Source organism: Anser cygnoides, chromosome 33 (assembly GCF_040182565.1).
Source record: "Anser cygnoides isolate HZ-2024a breed goose chromosome 33, Taihu_goose_T2T_genome, whole genome shotgun sequence".
NCBI classification, from domain to species: domain Eukaryota; kingdom Metazoa; phylum Chordata; class Aves; order Anseriformes; family Anatidae; genus Anser; species Anser cygnoides.
Genome location: NC_089905.1, coordinates 2,321,645 through 2,340,626, shown reverse-complemented (window position 1 = coordinate 2,340,626; position 18,982 = coordinate 2,321,645). Strand labels below are relative to the sequence as shown.

General features: G+C 42.9%; 3 protein-coding genes and 1 pseudogene across 4 annotated transcripts; 3 read left to right on the top strand and 1 right to left on the bottom strand.

Annotated features, from left to right (window-relative positions):
- Positions 1–714: 714 nt before the first annotated feature.
- LOC106029418 (feather keratin 1-like) lies at positions 715–3,004 on the top strand. Of its 2 annotated transcripts, XM_048049341.2 has the most exons (3): positions 840–869; positions 1,866–1,979; positions 2,176–3,004. In XM_048049341.2, exons 2-3 carry the CDS (start codon positions 1,875–1,877, stop codon positions 2,545–2,547), a joined length of 477 nt encoding a protein of 158 aa, XP_047905298.1. In that variant the 5' UTR covers positions 840–869; positions 1,866–1,874; the 3' UTR covers positions 2,548–3,004. The 2 variants fall into 2 exon arrangements, with proteins under 2 accessions (XP_013026157.1, XP_047905298.1); XM_013170703.3 differs by lacking the exon at positions 1,866–1,979 and having other exon boundaries at positions 715–869.
- A 4,798-nt stretch (positions 3,005–7,802) lies between these two features.
- On the top strand, positions 7,803–9,794 carry LOC125180256 (feather beta keratin-like; annotated as a pseudogene).
- A 937-nt stretch (positions 9,795–10,731) lies between these two features.
- Positions 10,732–12,283, bottom strand: LOC125180255 (scale keratin-like). Its single transcript, XM_048049322.2, has one exon. It carries the CDS (start codon positions 11,600–11,602, stop codon positions 10,943–10,945), a length of 660 nt encoding a protein of 219 aa, XP_047905279.2. The 5' UTR covers positions 11,603–12,283; the 3' UTR covers positions 10,732–10,942.
- Positions 12,284–15,646: 3,363 nt separating this feature from the next.
- LOC125180254 (scale keratin-like) lies at positions 15,647–17,400 on the top strand. Its single transcript, XM_048049321.2, has 2 exons — positions 15,647–15,705; positions 16,371–17,400. Exon 2 carries the CDS (start codon positions 16,393–16,395, stop codon positions 17,050–17,052), a length of 660 nt encoding a protein of 219 aa, XP_047905278.1. The 5' UTR covers positions 15,647–15,705; positions 16,371–16,392; the 3' UTR covers positions 17,053–17,400.
- Positions 17,401–18,982: the final 1,582 nt, after the last annotated feature.

Below are 18,982 nucleotides of genomic sequence, written 5' to 3'. Positions count from 1 at the left end.
GTGGATTCCATAAATTAAAAACTCCTAAGAGATGAGGCCCAGAATTAGAGAGCCAGGAAAGATGCTGTATAAGATTTGTGCTTCAGAATCTTCCACAGAAACAGAATAGTTTGATGTTATCTCATTGGACTGGACATGTTATACCTTTTTTTTTTTTTTTTTCCATGTCAAAGAATTGGTATCTTAGTTTTTCTAGTTATATCTTGGCCTTTGTACACAGCCGTAACTCTTTTCAGTTCCTCCTGATTCTCACAGAGTTCTTCATTTCCCTTCACTTTGGCAATATTGAGTTTTTTCTCTCATCTTGAGGCCTGAGTTGGGTGTAAATTGTATGTGCGTTCCCAGCCATTTTCTGAAAAACTCAGTCTCTCTCCTCTTCTCCCTGAGAGCAGCTGGAATCCCTGAACTACAGCTGCTCATGGATCGGCTTCCAACTCATTAAAAGCTGAAATTCTTCATGATTTGCAACAATATTTACCTTGCAGAGGAGGGCTTGTACAAGGGGCTGTATTATGTAAATTCAGCTTAATCTCCTTTAATGACACCAGGCAGATCCAAAAGAGTTTTGAAGGCAGAATAAATTTTTCTGAATTAATTATTCTAATGTTACCAGAAATTAACTTGGCCCAGAATATTTTAAGATGAAAGAAACTTGTGGTCAGATATAAATACCGCAAGATAAGGAAGTGAGGCAGTAATAAGCACAAATACTGAGGCAAAAAAACCATGTAATCAGTAGTGGCTCATAAATAACTTCATGCACAAAGAATGTCCCAAGTTGTCAGGCAACTTGGGATGCAGTATAAAAACCTGAGCAACTCAAGGTTCTTCCATCCATTTCTCTTGCCTTCCTTGCCTTCGTGTATAGGGTAAGTCTGAACTCATTTGTTCTCTGTCTGTATGTTGAACTGTTACCTTGATGATTTTGTAGCTTTTCCTCTCTAATATTGTAGTAGATTCTTTTTTTTTTTAATTATTAATTATTTTATTTATTTTTTTTCCTCTGAGGGAGGAAGCTGGGAGGGCTTTTCATATGAAAGAGAATGTTTTCTCTTGGTGGCCAATTATTAAAATCATGGAATGGGGGAGTTAGACACATGTTAGTTAGACAGCAAGGTCCATTTATTCAACTTCAGGATCAAAACAAGTTATTAGATATGGCAACTGAACATAAAAAAAAATCTGCAGTCACTTCTTAGGTATGTTCAGAGTAGTGTGCTGGTCTGTGGAATATTTATCAAACACCAGACATTCAGAGAAATAGGGGGCCAATACTGGCATTTTATTCTTTGCAGTCCTGGGTCACCAGCTCATCATGCAGAAAGCCTCAGTCCATGCCTGTCTTTGAATCCCAACTCATAGTTCTGCACACAAGGAGTAACCTTTAACCAACTGCCTCCCCATGCTCCAAACAACTGGACAGATTTCTACGGTAGCTTCTGAGAGCTGCTACTGTTTTTAATGTTAATAACAAGACAAAAAGTGGAAGTGTTCCTGAATTCAGCTGCCTGCCTTCCATCTCGTGTCAAACAAATGTTGAGTGCTTCAGTTTCTATTTTCCAGTGTCTTAAAACTGGGAGAAGGGACCTCCAAGATGGGACTTGCAGGAAAGAAAGCGATACAAAGAAGTGGGCAAGATTATTTCCCGTATTAGCGTTGGGTAGGATGCTTGTCATCCTTGACTGTTGAGCAAATATGCCAGCCTTGGATCAGGAATAACAGGCCAGGTCTTACCCATTCCGGCTGAGCACCTTCCCCTGAAGGCTACAGAATCAGCCTCCATTTCTCTAGGACACACCGAGCCCTAATAGCTTTCCTGTGTGCAGCCACTGCAAGGGGAAGTGTTCAAAGTTCCCTTTTTCCAGGGTAGCACTATGGCCATGTGGTTAGGGCACTCTCTGCAGTGTGAGCGACGAGGTTTTCAGCACCGCTACATGCCCCGGTTCCTGGGTGAGTTTACTAACCACGGAGGCTTCAGGGTAAGTTACCAAGCAAAATGCATTAGTGCTACCTTCCCTAGCAGTCTCCTTAAAGAAAATGCAAACTCAACCCTTTTTTCAAAGTACTCTGGAGCAAAAATTTAATCTTGCTCCCCATTTAATCTCTTGTCAGTTTGCTATATTAAAGAGAAGTTTAATCCAATTCTTGTATGGCATTTATTTCCTTCTGTTTCAGATTTACCTCCACCCCAGAGCAATGTCCTGCTATGATCTGTGTCCCCCCACACCCTGTGGCCCAACCCCACTCGCCAACAGCTGCAATGAGCCCTGCGTCCGGCAGTGCCAGGACTCAACAGTGGTGATCCAGCCCTCTCCTGTGGTGGTGACCCTGCCTGGCCCCATCCTCAGCTCCTTCCCCCAGAACACCGCTGTGGGATCCTCGGCATCTGCAGCTGTGGGGAGCGCTCTCAGTGCTGGGGGGGTCCCCATCTCCTCTGGCAGCTCCTTGGGATTTGGGAGCTTTGGCTATCCAGGTTTGGGCAGCGGGTACAGCCGGCCCTACCGTCGTTACAACACCTACCGCAGTGGCTTCTGTGGGCCATGCTAAAGCATGAGGAGCAAGGGCGAAGAAATGACCAGAAACACTGAAGCACGACCTGATGCAGGAGAGAGCTCATGGCCATGGTTTTCAGATGTGGTGTTAGGCACCCACAACTCCACCTGAAGTGCATGGAGCTGTGGGAGCTTGGCATCTCCTAAAATCAGGCCTTTGCTTGTCTTTTGTTATGCTTTACTATGTATTTCTGATCAGATGTCTTGTTCTCTTATGCTTTTTTGTATTTGATAATGACTAGGTAAAATATGTAATTATTAGAAGTTGTTCTGCATGACTGAATTAGTACAGTCCATTTAAGTTACAAAGAAGGAAGATCTCATTTTGCTGAGTGTGTCATTGTGAGAGGGATGAGTGGGTACTGTCCTTACTGGACCTTGGAAATGTATTCCTTACACTTTACATTGCTTCCTTCCATTCCTCAGCCTCATTAAATTTGTGCTGCATCATATTCTGAGTCTGCCTGTGTTTCTTTCTACTCTCAGCCCATTTTCCAGCCTGTCTGTGGTGAAACAGGTCTGTTTGCACGTCATCCATGCCAGAAACTACTGTGCAAATAACTCCAAACCAATTGCTAAATGGGAATGAGTCAGATTTCAGTTGTGGACAACATTTTTCCTTTTTTTTCTATATATGGTAAATCTAGCAGAAGAAAATTTGTCAAAGGCTAGAAAAGGCAGATGAGGTTCCCCTGCAATGGGTATGCCTCCTGTTGTAACATAAGCAGGCAATCTTAAAGTAAGCAAGCTGCTTCTGCTTACTTTCTTTAAATACCCTTTACCTATTGCACTATGGAGATGGAAATGGGTCCTTTAACTGTTTTGATATCACTCTTCTATGAAAAATTGTTAATTTGACATAGATTTCTTCGAAGAGGGATGAGAATGGAGGAATAGGCTCACTTGAGAAAGGGGATGAGCTCCCCTTCAATGAGAAGTGGAATAGCCTAAATTCAGGGAAAAGTTCACTGAAGAAAATCATATTTCTCCTCATCCTTCTGTAGACATAATAAGTAAGAGGAGTAAGAGGAGTTATTAAAAAAAAAAAAAAAAAGAGGTAGAGAGACTGGAGGAAAATCTGGAGGAATATGAGGAACACTAGAAATTATGGGGAGTGCTGAAATGCTACCTCCACTCATCTGTTCTCAGTTTGATCTACAAACTGGAAGGAGATTGTGACTTTTTTAACCTATCTGTGACACTTAAGAGGAACCCTTTAAAAGAAAGGAGTGCTTATGCTTGTCTTGAGAGCACCTGAGCTTGCTAAGCGTGAAGGTGGAAGGAGAGGGGTGGCAAGCTGCTGCAACCCCTTGAGTGCACTTTGATGGGTGCAGCAGACCTCTTGGCAACTGTGAGCAGACTCCAGCAAGTGGTGGAGGTGAGGACGAGAAGGCTATGTGATGTTTTTGCAAAGTAATTAGTCATTGAAGTTTGCTGGCCTGGGACATGTATTTGTGAGAGAGAAATTAAAAGATTTTAAGTTCCATCCCTTTCCCACTGTGTCTTTATATACTTAGATCTACCTATTGTGCCTAGCAGATCTGAACTTTATGTGGCATTGCTTTATCCTAGCATGGCTGTATGTGTTGTAATAAAGGTGGTCTTCAGAGACTGGGAGCTTTGGTCCCTGAAGGGAATAGGCTTGAAAAGTTCTACGTGAAAGCTCTGTGTGATTCAGTGTTCTGTCTCCCCACACAGCTCGCAGCCTGCTATCTCTGAAATTTCTTACTTTGAATCTTTGTCTGTACAGACTGATGCTGAACTATAATTAAGGCCAGAGAAAGATGTTGACAAAGTTATACTGACTACAGTCATTACTGAAGCTAAATTAAAGGAGGTACATCAGTTCGATGAAAGAATCCATAATTTCAAGGAGTAGGTTTTCTTAATTAACAACAGAAGAGAATGGAAAGTTAGCAGTTTGATATTATAATACAGCAGAAGGCTAGTCTGAATTAAATGTATAATATGATTTTTTGCTGTCTCAACTGAAGCTATTGCTTGATTAAAGGGGATTCATTCCAAAGATGTCATCCTTCATTTACAGTTCCAGCAAAATAACTTTCTCTTATGGAACTCAATCTGCCTATCTAACACAACAGAGGAATTACAATTGCACAGTAGCAATGTGACTGGAGAGTCATGGCTAAGGCACTACAGTTCAAGTATCTCTAACATATCCAGGTGGACAGACAGCATCATTTCTCCCTAAAAAAATACATTTTTCTACTGCTGTAATCTCCTTCTGCAACTCTCTGATAAGCTTTAATCTAATTGACTGCATTAAACCCCTCTGCAGTTGTAACCTCTGTGCTTATAAAGTCTTGCTGAAGTTGGGATATTTCCTTTGTGTATTCAGAAAGGAGAAAGGTCTGGTATGTGGCTTATTTCTTTAAAACAAACAAAACAAAACAAAAAAACCTAAAGCGTGATTTCCTCCCTTAATTCATACCACAGACTGCTCTTTTTGTAATAAAATTACTGTAGCAACAAGTGTTGCACCATCCTAAAAGTGAAAGTTTTATTCAGTGCTGCAGAATATGAGCTAGATTATTGTGTTCCAAAGAAATTTTCTAGACAAGACAAGCTGCTTGTCAAATTATTACTCTATTGGCTTTAGAAGTGTCATCCCATGTTAGATCGGGGCTTATGTAATTGGGAAGCATGTGTGCAATAACACAGTACCAGACAGTACAGCAGCAGCATAAAAAATAGCGCATGATACTGTATACACGCTCTGAAACAAACAAACAAACAAAAAACAGTCATCTTCTTCTAGACTGATAAACTTGCATCTGTTAATCTCTGAACAGATTGAAGAATTTGGTCCCATGGATGGAAGTGGGACACTCTTTGCTCTTGCTGTCAGTAAAGGCGTATTTCAATGCCAAACTTTATAAAACTGAAATCAAAATTATAGTGTCTGCTGTGCCTGCAGGGATTACAGAAGACAGAAAGGTTCTGAAGGACGAGAGCTTTTATAGCTTTCTCAGGCTCCCTGGAGGACCCAAGACATTCTTGCACACTTACTAACTAGCTCCTGCATTTTTATTTTTTTTTAATTCTTCTCTTTTTGCATATGGCTGTGTTCCAACTAGTAAAATTGTTTTGTTTACTGTTTATGTTTATTGCCTGGACTTATCCGGGTGTTAGATGAAAACCACGATCCATGGTGTCTCTTTCATCTTTACGGTTTGCATCCTTTAAATATGTCTGGCTCCATAATACCAACTCCACCTTCCCAAGATGTGGATGAGTCAAAATTCAATTTGGTTAGGAATTTTGTCTGCTCTTCAGCATTTTGGTCACACTGGCTCATGGGAGCAACATCATAGCAAGAACTTTTAATTTAAGACCTGAGTGTGCAATTTCATCCCTGATAAGTGACTGTGAGATTTAGGTTTGCTACTCTTTGTGATATTCCAATGAGCAATATCCCAAAGCTCCTGGGATGATGAGATTGAATCAGTGGAGCTAATTTGACACATGAACACCTTCAGGAGAGAAATTGTGACTCTCTTATCATCACCGTACCTTTTGATGAGCTTTTTTTTATTATTATTATTATTTATTTATTTTTAATACATGTTTCTATCATGGTAAAGAAATAGCTACTTCTACAGAGGAATATGTATTTTAACATTCTGACACCACAGTGGTGTGTTTGTATGTGTGTATTGGTAAGGGTATTGGAGAATAACCGATAAATCTCAAGGGACAGGAGAGCTTCAGACAGTAGTGTCACTGGTTGGGGCAGTATGGGTAATGTCATCTCATACCTAAGAACATCCAGTGACTGATGATTGGAATGAGATTTTTGAAGCATGTGATTTTATGCAGACAAATTAAATTTTGAGGAAAAAATGGAATGACTCCAGCTTCTGAAGCCGTATAATGTGATGCAGTTTGGGAACTTTATTAGTAATCCTGGTCACATTTTGAACACTGACTATGTTCAAATAATGTCACACACCTTCAAATCTTCTGTTAACTCAATATTTGCATGTCTGAGCCATTGATGAAAATTTGTTGTGAATTTTGAAGACCTTTGTTCTTGAAAACTGTGCAATCAGCATTTATTTCCCAGGAGATCTTCATGAAGATACTCACAGTTTAGATATAATTTACATGTCTCTAAGTGATTTAAACATTAGGAATGGGAGATTGGAGTACTGCTCTCTGCCGTAAAGTATGCTTATACATTGTATACAATTACTTCTTAAGCTAGAAATTGTCTTTGAAAAAGAAATTGAAATGTTGCACGTTGCAACATTCTTTAAGACCATGCAAAATGAAGACAAAGTAATTCACTTTCAAGAAAGGAAAAAATATATATATATATTAAACACTTCTGTAGGTAGCTGCCATTAATTTGGAGTATAATTTTGTATAATATTGGAAGACATGGTAGGGGAAAAGAATTATGTAGCTGCACATGTAAAACCTGTGACTTTAATGACCCCATAGGTAAGCTTGCTCAAAACTTTGAGTGCCAGTGTCTCTGACTAGCCAAAAATTCACATGCATCCTCAATTTGACCTGAGCTGCTTTTCCTAGAGTCTGATGTAGGAATAAAGTTAAAACTGCAGACTCCTTAGATGAAGGATGTTGACGCTCAGTCTCCAAATTGAAGACCTGAATCTCAAATTCCTTCATGGAAATGCACTAGCTTATATTAAATGAATAGATAAAACTGCCGACACTCTTTCATCCTGTCTCCTGAGTCAAGGAAGTAAAATAATATTTTCCCTCAAATAATAATTCCCTGTTTCCCAGGAAGTACTTTTGAGGGTGCTAAAGTGGAATCAACTCTGCTAAGGGCTTTCTGTAGCAACATGGTTATCTGAGTGTGTGCAGCTGCACAGCTGCTTGAGAGGAAATTGCTCTGGTTCCGAGTCAGAGCCAGATGTGTGAGCAACTTATGGTCTTCATGAAGTGGGAGGGGGAAGTCACAGGGCAGTGTTTATCATATGCATCTTTCCTAATATATTTATTCATCTCTGTCAAATGATGTGCACGGCATATATTGCCCTTAGGATGCAAAATAATTTCCTTAGTAGCTGAGATGAATCAGTTGATCTGACCAGGAATTAACAGGGCTCATAAGATGTTTAAGATAAAAGAAACATCTGTAGTGGGATGCATACGTTATGATGAGGAAATTAAAACAAGGCAACAGCAAGGAAAAATAAATCATCAGCTGGGAATATTTTGCATACAAGAAGTCTTTAGCAATTGGCTGGTAAATAGCTTCATGCACAAAGTATGTCTCAGGTCCTCAGGCACTCTGGGACAGAGTATAAAAGCCAGCACAGTGCAAGTTGCTGCCATCCACATCTATTTTATTCTCCTTGGTGAAAGGGTAAGTCTGAATCTTTCTATGTCCTGAATGATATTTTATTTTTACACTGGCCTGTTTTATACCAGTCTAAGGTTTATGTTCTTCATCAGTGTGTGTGGGAGACCTGCAAGTAGCTCTTTCCATGCAGGGAGGCAGCTGGTCTTTGAAGGGTGGCAATTGCTGGGAACAGGGCTTCACTCATTTTTCAGTTGGGTCACTGGAGCATTCAGTTCCAAGATGCTGAAGTCACTGCATGTGAACTGCTCAGCAACTAGAAGTGGGTGTGGAGAACCTGCACAGAGATTTTTGGCTCTTGGAGCTTTTTCTGAAGGTAGAGAGGTATGTGGACTTGAATTTTTCAAAAGCGTGCTTAGTAATATTGAAAGCGTATCCTTTCTTGCACCAGGATACCAGGAAAAATAATCCTTCTCCATCCCTAAGTACTTTGGGATCAAAAACGTTTGAATTGTCTCCTTCTAAAATGCTCTGTATACTTTGGCACTAGATCTCCCTGGCAGCACCTCAGTAGCCTGTAACTGAAATATCAGCACAGCTCCCATCTATTTTTTCTTATCAAATAATTTGAGACAATGTCAGCTTCCATTTCTTCTTTTAATAAACGGGCTGAAAGTTGCTTTCTCTTCAAGACTGATGTATGAGGAAATAAGCACAAAGGACAGGGGAAGAGTAAGAGTTAGGCAGAATATTTGTTTTGCTGTTTAAGAGGCAAGCCTGTATGCGGGGAGGATACTGCCACATTATCAGGTTATGCTCCTCACTTATCCCTGCTGAGGAATTTTATCTTCTTCCCTCTGTTGTGGAACAAATTGCAACATGGGACAAAGTTTCTCACAACTGTATGGTCAGGACATCAGAAATACAGTCCCTTACTTCCTACATACTGCAGGCTCCATACAACCTAGGGAGTGTTGTGAGAAATGAGCTAACAGAGACTGCTCAGGATCAGGCAGAACTGCCCCTTGAGCTATCCTCCGTAATGGAGAGGAGTTTGGGTTTCACTGAAATCCCCTTTCAATCCAAGACTAACACATCATTATTTTCTCCCCACAGTCTCTAGTTAGTTTTTGGTACTCTCCAGCATCTCAGCATCTCAGTTACACAACTATAATTACAACTTGCTTCTTGTACTTACTGTCTTCTCTGTGTTTCAGATTTACCTCCATCCCGCAGCCATGTCCTGCTATGACCTCTGTCCTTCCAACCCCTGTGGCCCAACCCCGCTTGCCAACAGCTGCAACGAGCCCTGTGTCCGGCAGTGCCAGGACTCAACATACGTGATCCAGCCCTCTCCTGTGGTGGTGACCCTGCCCGGTCCCATCCTCAGCTCCTTCCCCCAGAACACCACTGTGGGATCCTCGGCATCTGCAGCTGTGGGGGATGCTCTCAGTGCTGGGGGGGTCCCCATCTCCTCTGGCAGCTCCTTGGGACTCGGGGGCCTTGGCTATTCAGGCCTGGGTGGCCTTTATGGGAGGTCCTACCGTCGCTACAACCGCCGTGGGAGCTGTGGGCCGTGCTAAAGCCCCAAGGAAAAACCACAAAGGAAAGGAACCAGAAGCTTAAAAGCAAGATCCAGACACAGGACTGAGTTCACGACCATGGCCTTACGCTAGCTGACCACCCTCAGCTTTTCCCTGAGCTAATGGGACTGCAGGAGCTTGGCATTTCTGATTTAATGCCTTTCTCTGTTATCAATGAGGTGAAAAATGTAACTTTGATTGCTGCATATTGGCATTGGGTGTCCAGCCGTAAAGCATTGCCTTGAAATGGATGACTAGTTTTATCCATATTGAAACCTATTGCTTTCCTGTGCTGTATATTTTATTTTATTTTTTAGTTATTCTACTTCTTGCTCATTAAACTTATGGTGCATTATAAACATATCCTCTGATGTTTTTCCTTCCTTCTTTTCTTTGGAGCTCTTTTTTAGATAAATTTGTCAGTTTATATGTTGTCAGGACCAGGCAGATCTTCATTTAAATCATACCATAAAAATTAGTAAGGAGATAATTAAAGACATATGTAAACAGTGAGTAATACCCCTTTTTTGATAAGGTATTTTTCCTTAGCCACACTTCTTTCAGAACAACATTAAATATTCATTCCTGGCTAACAAACAGTGGGTAAAACAGGTGGGGAAACCTAATCCTGTCTTACAGGCAATGTCTTTTCATCTCTTGCTCTTCCAGTTCCTTAGAGCTCATAAAATCCCAGCAACCTCCTCTATTATTTTCCTGACTCATTTTTCACACTATGAAGAAGAATTGCCATTAAGAAAAATGGAAGTAAATAATAGCAAAAACATTAAAAATTAACAAATTAGAGAAGAAAAATATGTATGATTCTTCCTTTATTTCCTTGTTTGTTTAGGAATACTGAAATTAAGGGGTAATTGTTTACTAAATTATGTGGTGATTAGGGGACCTTTGAGGTGTCACCAGAAATCCTCAGAGCAATAACAATTACCCTCCTGTTCTAAACCTTGGGGAAGATAATGACTTCTGAATTGCTAAACAAATATTCATTAACACAATTCTGATGCCATAAGGATCCCAATTAAACTTTCATTCTGCAATTTGAAATGACATGGACTAGGGCAGACTTTCTAAGTTAACTCAGCACACTAGGGAGCTTTGCTCCCAGAGGAGGCTGAGGGACAAATGAAAACCAAGGAGTCTCACGTGCAACACCACAGGACTTTATTGTGACAGGGAAGCATAGCAGGCGATTACAGAAACTCAAGGTGATCCAAGGGGAAAGGCATGATGCAGGTACTGCGTCGTGGGTACTGGTGCCCTGCTCAGGGCCTCCTGGGCCAGTTGAGGTGGCAGGAGGCTGCAGGGGATGCCGAGGCAGAAGCCAGGGCACTCTGTGGCACAGGGCAGTGGGACACTGGGCACACAGCCACATCCAGTCCCCAGGCCCCGGCAGCTGATGGGTGCTGCTGGTCCCCAGGGTTCTTGCTCCATGTCCCCATGCCAGGGTCCTTGCTTCAGAGCTGTCACTGGCTCTGGGCATGGCTGCGGTGGTCTTAGAAAGACCCACAGCTACCGCGGCGGGACCTTCTCCACCTGGTACCAGGGAGGCAATAGCCCATGCCACAGGAGGAGAGGCCAGAGCTGTAGGACCTGCCAAAATTGCCAAAGCCACTAGAGCCATACAGGCCCCCGTAGCCCAGGGAGCCCCCGTAGCTCAAGTCATCCCCATAACCTAGGCAGCTCCCATAGCCCAGGGACCCGCCATAGCCCCCCAGGCCAAAGGAGCTCCCGTAGCCCTGGGACCCGCCATAGCCCCCCAGGCCAAAGGAGCCCCTATAGCCCAGGGAGCTGCCATAGCCCCCCAAGCCCACAGAGCCCCCGTAGCCCTGGAACCCCCCCAGGCCAAAGGAGCCCCCAAAGCCTCGGGACCCTCCAAAACCAAAGGGGCCCCCATAGCCCAGGGAGCCCCCATAGCCCAGGGAGCTTCGGGAGCTGAAGGAGCCCCCCAGAGTGGCTGGGCCCGAGGATCCCACAATGCTCTCCTGAGGAAAAGAGCTGAGCACAGGGCCCGGGACTGTCACCACTGCCGGCGGGGGGATGATCACAGCTCTGGAGGGGGGACACTGCTGCACGCATGGCTCATTGTAGCTCTCGGCAATTGGCTGAGGGCAGGTCACCCCGTAGGGTCTGTAGGACTCCATGGAGCAAGACATCCTTCTTGTAGTGGTTGTGAGTCTGCAGTGCACAGCAAGAAGCAAGTTTAAGGTAAATGGACAAGCCTTAGAGCTTCACTATGAGGAATCTAATGAATCTAATTTATAAGCACAGCTTAAACAAACAAACATTTGCTAGTATATTTACAGTACGTTAAGAAAGGAAGTGTCAGTTATAGCCAGACATTTCTCTATGTTCATATTGCTTCTCTAGTAGCACCCAACTTCCAAGTGAGAACATTTGTTCTTACGGGGCAAATGCTACCACAAGAGGTATTTACTATGCTCCCTCTGATACTTTTAAATTTCCTAGTGCATGTAGCTCCTGAATTGGAATTAAAATGCCTGGGAAATGGATAGTCAAAGTAACATTATATAATTGCCCATTTTGCTGTAAGGAGACCTTCCAACACCTGCAGTTTTCCAAGCCTGCCATTCCATAGCATCACATATGATTTAGCATTAATTGAAAAAACTTGAGAAGGACAGAGGTTGAGCCAAATAGGACTTACCCTGTTCACCAAGGAGAATAAGCCAGGAGAAGTGGGTAGAGAGGCTTGGAGTATGGAGAGCTTTTATACATTTCTCAAACTGCTTACAGGATATGATACACCCTTTGCGCCTTAGGTCTTACATAGTAACAAAACAACCTTGATATTGAGGGATTTATTTTTGCTTGCTTTGCACTGCCACTCCCCATCTTTGAAAAAAAAGGTGTGATACAATGCCAGTACCAAGTCATGGGCATTGGATTGATGAATGATGGGATCTTCCAGTCATCTAGTGCCCAGCACCAGCATTGGCACATCTGTTATTTAAGTACACTTTAAGTTTTATATAACACATATATGTTTTATGTAACATGACTACTATGTGGCTTACTGGTTAAAAATAAGTCACAGATAACACGTTTGCTACTAGTCAATATTTGCTGTATAAAGGTTTTACTTTTTTGTTGTTGTTGTTTTCAGATAGTGAACTTACAATGACTGTCATCATTTGGGCTGCTCAGTGTGGCAAATCGAATCTGACATCTGAAGTTGCATCACAGGATAGGAAATGATGGGGCCTTTAAATAATTTGGGTCTGTGGTCTTGAATATCTCATTATAGGCCAATCACTAGCTCTGCTGCTTGCCTGCAGCGTAATGCACTCAGGGGAGACCATAAAAGATATCTAGAGATACAGTGGTAAATATTGTTGCTACTGAAGTGAATGCATTGAATAAACTACTTTAATTCACATAACAACTACCTCTATCAGAAATTTGGAGGAGAGATGGTTTAAAAAAGTTTATCAAAAAGAACAAACATTTTTTTTTTGTATATCTCTCTCAAGACCTTTAGTGTGAAGAACAATAAATATTCAAGTATAGAAGGAGTGGCAAAGCATCCCCCAGTCAGCCACTTCAAAACAGCCTTTTCTTTTTTTTTTTTTTTTGAAAATAGTTACAACAGCAACTAGGAGTCATTTTGGAAGGTGAAACACACTGAAAGTGGATAAAAAGGGGGGAAAGAGGTAGTACAAAGAAGAATTTCAGGTATCCACATCTGGTTTAGAAACATTTTTTTTTTTTAATCTTTGTTTGCAACCCAAATGACATTAATTACTGACGAATTATAAAGTGGCTTCTATTGTTATTTTACTGTTGTCTTTGAAATGTCAGTGACACATCTCAGAGATGTTCCAGATCTTCCTAGGAATGATAAGAGGCTTCACAAACACCTACTAAAAATTCATATTCAATTGTTGTAGGATTGTTCTACACCGACGTGCTACCATCAGCATGCAAATCTTGTGCAAGAGCATCAGTTTAGAGGTGTGTGGACCAAGTGCTCTGTGTCATAATGTACAGCTTCATGTGTAAGAGAGGGGGTCATGTAGGGGTGACAGCATGAGATCTGGAGACTATGAGAGCAGAGAATTTAGGACATCAGTTTGAGACCCTTTGTTTTTCAGAACATGGACGGATAACTTGTTCAGCCTGAAAATTCAGGTAACCTTTAAGGGGGCTCTTATTTTTTCCTTAGAATTTAAGGTATTAGAATTTCAGGCATATTACCAAAATACAGGCTCATAAAGGGAGATGAAGCTACAATTTGCATTCATAGCATGGACATTGTAATCTCCCCAAACTTATTAATATTTATTAGAATAAAGAGCTTGACATTATGAATGAAAATCAAATTGTTGCGAGCGTCAAATTTAAAAATCACAGCCTGATTATGGAAGCAAAATGAGTGACGTTGGTTGGCATATTTTTGAATGATGCTGTTTCATAACAAGGGAGCTTCTAAATCCTGCCCTTCTTCATTTAGCATGATTATAACAGAAATTGCAAGCATTAAGTGTTAATGAGTGTTTGTGAAGCAGCTTAAAGTCATTATCTTCCAGGTGCCTCTCATTATTATCAGCAAATCCTGATGACACTTCAAAGGTACAGCTATTTAACAATTTCGAGGTCATTTATAGCCTATCTTTTGAAATATTGTTAAATTAGAAAACAACAGATTGGCAAATAATTGTGTGATACCACAGAATTATCCCATTAATAAAATGCTATTAAAAGGGATATATTTTAATTTCCCATTTTTTCTTAAGTTGTCAGTACTTCTGGGATGGGGATTAAAAACAAAAACAAAAAAAAAGGAAAATAAGGATTGTTTTAAAATGTATTTCTAACTTGCAAAAGGTGAGATTCCAAATTAAATTTTCAAGTGGTTATTAGCTTTAGACAGAGACCCCATTAACCATTCTGATGGCATCAAGAAGGCCTTTTCTGCTTCTCTGGAGCAGCCATTCTCAGCTCAGCCTCTCCTCTTTTAACCTGGTGTCATCTGAATTGTCTCAGCAGAGTTGAGTGAATGATGTTGGAAGATATTTCAATAGGTGAATGCCAGCTCCACTTGGGTTGTAGTTAATATTTATAGCAACAACGGGACTGTATCATTCCCCTATGTCACTGGAAATGCATTAAATCAGACACAAATCTCCCTGCCTGAATTAGTTATAGATAAAACGAAAAGCTTAAACCAAGCTAGAAACTTTGTCATGTCCTATTGCTCTCTTGCTGTTACTAGCAATACTGATCATAGAATCACAGAATCTCCCAAGTTGAAAGGGACCCACAAGGACCCATATCGAGTCAAACTCCTGGCTCCATACAGGACCACCAAAAAATCCAATCCTATGTCTGAGAGCGGTATCCAAACACTTCTTGAACTCCAGCGGGCCTGTTGCTATGACCACTGCCCTGGGGAGCCTGTTCCAGTGCCCGACCACCCTCTCAGTACCCAACCAAAAGACACCAAGGTGGTGTCTGACCACAACACCTATTCCATCAGAAGTGAGCCTGCAAAACGTCAGCCCTTTGCCCTGATCTGTCAGAATGTTTATAGATCCCCAACCAACTGCAAGAAGAGGACAAGAGGTAGAAGCACTTTTTTTTTTTTTTTTAAATTTGAGAGTGACTGAGAACTGGCACAGGTTGGCCAGGGAGGTTGTAGATTCTCTTCTTGGAGATCTTCAAAAGCTGCCTGGACATGATCCTGGGCAACCTGCTCTGGATGGCCCTGCTTGAGCCCGGGGCATGGAACTGATGACCTCCAGAGGTCCCTTCCAAGCTGAACCCTCCTGTGATTCTGTGTGAGGAGAACTTGTGTCCTCTCAGAGCTGAATGTCTAGCTCACATTAGATGACCTTCACCTAGTTCTTGCACATGGCACAGAAAGGGCCCCATGTCATGCAGGTACTATCCCAAACATTAAAATGGGACTAACATGACGCATGTTTCTTGCTCTGGCTTTTAGTCAATGACTGTACAGGATGCAACCCTTTGGATGCAAGTTTCATAAATCCTCTAAAATGAAAATCACAGATAACTGATTGTCATCAGCATTGTATCACACCCATAGTAACTCTTGGGAGGGACAGTGCTGACAAGGCAATATGAAAGCTCCCACTATCATGTTTGTTTTGTAACAAATTAGGACCAGAGGCACAAATGATGGCTTAAAGACAGCGGCTGGGGAAGCATATAAAAACTCATGTTCCCTGCAGCCCATCTATCCGCTTCTCTTGCCTCAGTCTCCGCAGCAAACAAGGTAAGCGTGGTTTCCACTCTGTCTTTCTACTACCATTACCTTTTATTTTTACAGTGCTTTTACCATGGAGAAGATTCCTGCATGTGTGATCACAGATTTACACCCTTTGTTTCATTCTGAAAATGAATCTGTCCAGGCAGAGCATCAGGAGTCACTGCGTTAGGATAGGAAGTAAATCTTCAAGCTAGAAAAATACGAATACTTGAAGTGCGTTAGGAAGCCTGAATTAACACATACAGGCAATGAGATTTTTCTCCTCTTCATACTGACTTCTTTTTCTCTGGTTCTTACACCTTGTGAACGCAGTACAAAATGCTGGAGACAGCATTACAAAATGTACCTGTCTCCAGCATTTTGTACCTCAGCACTACAAAACGCTGGAGACAGATCATTGAGTTACTCCAGTCTGGCACCTAGTAATTTCTCCAGAACAGAATTTGTGTTTCACACCAGATTCTTCACAAAGCTGATCATGATAAGATTAAAGATAGTATAAGGGCAGTTGATAGAAGAAAGAGTTTCATTTGTTATATACATAAATTTACTCTTAACTGCTGGTGATTCAGAAACGCATTCAACACTTAGAAATCTTGGTTCATCTCCTCATAGTGAAGCTCTAAGGCTTGTCCATTTACCTTAAACTTGCTTCTTGCTGTGCACTGCAGACTCACAACCACTACAAGAAGGATGTCTTGCTCCATGGAGTCCTACAGACCCTACGGGGTGACCTGCCCTCAGCCAATTGCCGAGAGCTACAATGAGCCATGCGTGCAGCAGTGTCCCCCCTCCAGAGCTGTGATCATCCCCCCGCCGGCAGTGGTGACAGTCCCGGGCCCTGTGCTCAGCTCTTTTCCTCAGGAGAGCATTGTGGGATCCTCGGGCCCAGCCACTCTGGGGGGCTCCTTCAGCTCCCGAAGCTCCCTGGGCTATGGGGGCTCCCTGGGCTATGGGGGCCCCTTTGGTTTTGGAGGGTCCCGAGGCTTTGGGGGCTCCTTTGGCCTGGGGGGGTTCCAGGGCTACGGGGGCTCTCTGGGCTTGGGGGGCTATGGCAGCTCCCTGGGCTATAGGGGCTCCTTTGGCCTGGGGGGCTATGGCGGGTCCCAGGGCTACGGGAGCTCCTTTGGCCTGGGGGGCTATGGCGGGTCCCTGGGCTATGGGAGCTGCCTAGGTTATGGGGATGACTTGAGCTACGGGGGCTCCCTGGGCTACGGGGGCCTGTATGGCTCTAGTGGCTTTGGCAATTTTGGCAGGTCCTACAGCTCTGGCCTCTCCTCCTGTGGCATGGGCTATTGCCTCCCTGGTACCAGGTGGAGAAGGTCCCGCCGCGGTAGCTGTGGGTCTTTCTAAGGCCACCGCAGCCATGCCCAGAGCCAGTGACAGCTCTGAAGCAAGGACCCTGGCATGGGGACATGGAGCAAGAACCCTGGGGACCAGCAGCACCCATCAGCTGCCGGGGCCTGGGGACTGGATGTGGCTGTGTGCCCAGTGTCCCACTGCCCTGTGCCACAGAGTGCCCTGGCTTCTGCCTCGGCATCCCCTGCAGCCTCCTGCCACCTCAACTGGCCCTGGGGCCCTGAGCAGGGCACCAGTACCCACGACGCAGTACCTGCATCATGCCTTTCCCCTTGGATCACCTTGAGTTTCTGTAATCGCCTGCTATGCTTCCCTGTCACAATAAAGTCCTGTGGTGTTGCACGTGAGACTCCTTGGTTTTCATTTGTCCCTCAGCCTCCTCTGGGAACAAAATTAGCTCTTGTACAGTGATGTGGTATCTAGACTCCCTCAGGAATCCAAACGTCATGTGAAAAAATGAACTGTTGTTCAGACTTTCATGCAATTCTTAGGTGTGTCCATTTAATTTATTATTATTAGTACTACTACTAATAATAATGATTATTGTTTTCTAGGACTTTAGTCAGTAGGTATTTTGCAGAACTGTCAGTGGCCTTAAAATGGCTTACACATCAGTTTCTGCATTTGTGTTTTTATGTTGAAACATACTGGGTGCACTATGGTGTGGGTTTTTTTTGTTTGTTTGTTTGTTTTTTCCTGTGCAGGAAATATTTTATTTTATTTTATTTTATTTTATTTTATTTTATTTTTTTTATTTTATTTTATTTATTTTATTTTATTTTATTATTTTATTTTATTTATTTTATTTTATTTTTTTATTTCCACTTATACAAGTTGTCCTGGTATATTACCCTATTATCCTTTGAAGGTTGGGATGTATAGTATGAATTGTGTGTTGAGCTCAGACGAGTTCATAGACCCTACTCTGACCTGCTTGGCAGCAGAGCTCTTACATGACGAAGAAAAAGTGTGGAGGTAGCTTTTTTTTTTTTTGTCTTTAGCTTTAACTGTTCTTGTTGTTGTAAGACAACAGTAGACAAAGGAACAAGGGGAAAAGCCCACCAATGGTAAGAGTGGGATTTGTGCAAGCTTTTTGAGCTACATTTGCCTATCAGTGATGGGTATGGAAACCTGATACCAAGAGCTGAACTTCCCAACCTGTAAGACTGTTACAAAGACATGACTGGGGCTGGGGGAGCAGAAATCTGATTGCATTATGCATCAAAACTGCAAAGACAGTTAAAGTTGGAGGAAAACAACATAAACTTCATTGACATGGTTTAAAATCCCTGCATTTCTTAAATTAATCTGTGAGAAATATCCTCAACTAGCATAAAATGAGAAATGAGACAGGAGGAATTTAGATAAATAGTCTGAGGTGTTTAATGCGTCATCAACAGGGATGCTCCTGCTGTCTTGGCCTGCAGCTACTTTAGAGGAGCTGGCTGTACCAGTGGGAGGAGAAGTGGGAGGAGAAGGGGCTGGAGTACCTGTTGCTGAGGGTGGAGAGGGCTGAGCTCCTGTACCTGCAGCCAAGAAATGCCCCAGAGTTATACAGAGTCCTGCTGCAGAGGCTCCCCGAGCTGATGCATGCCCCAGAGGTGGAAGAGCCCCCAAAGGCGGGTGCCCCGGAGGAGCCCACCATGGCTTGCTGGGGGAAGGAGCTGAGGATGGGGCCGGGGAAGGTGACGACGACAGGGGGTGGCTGGATGAAGGCCGTCGAGTTGGGGCACTGTCACGCGCACAGCTCATTGCAGCTCTCAGCGATGGGCTGGGGGACGGCGACGCTGGTTTTCGGTGGGTACAGGTCGTTGCAAGCCATCTTGCAGGATGAAGGTCAGACTGCAAGCCCCAAGATGTGGCTTTGCTTGAAATAGAGTGTTTACTTATATCCCCCAGAATGCCACTGAACAAAGCTGAAAAA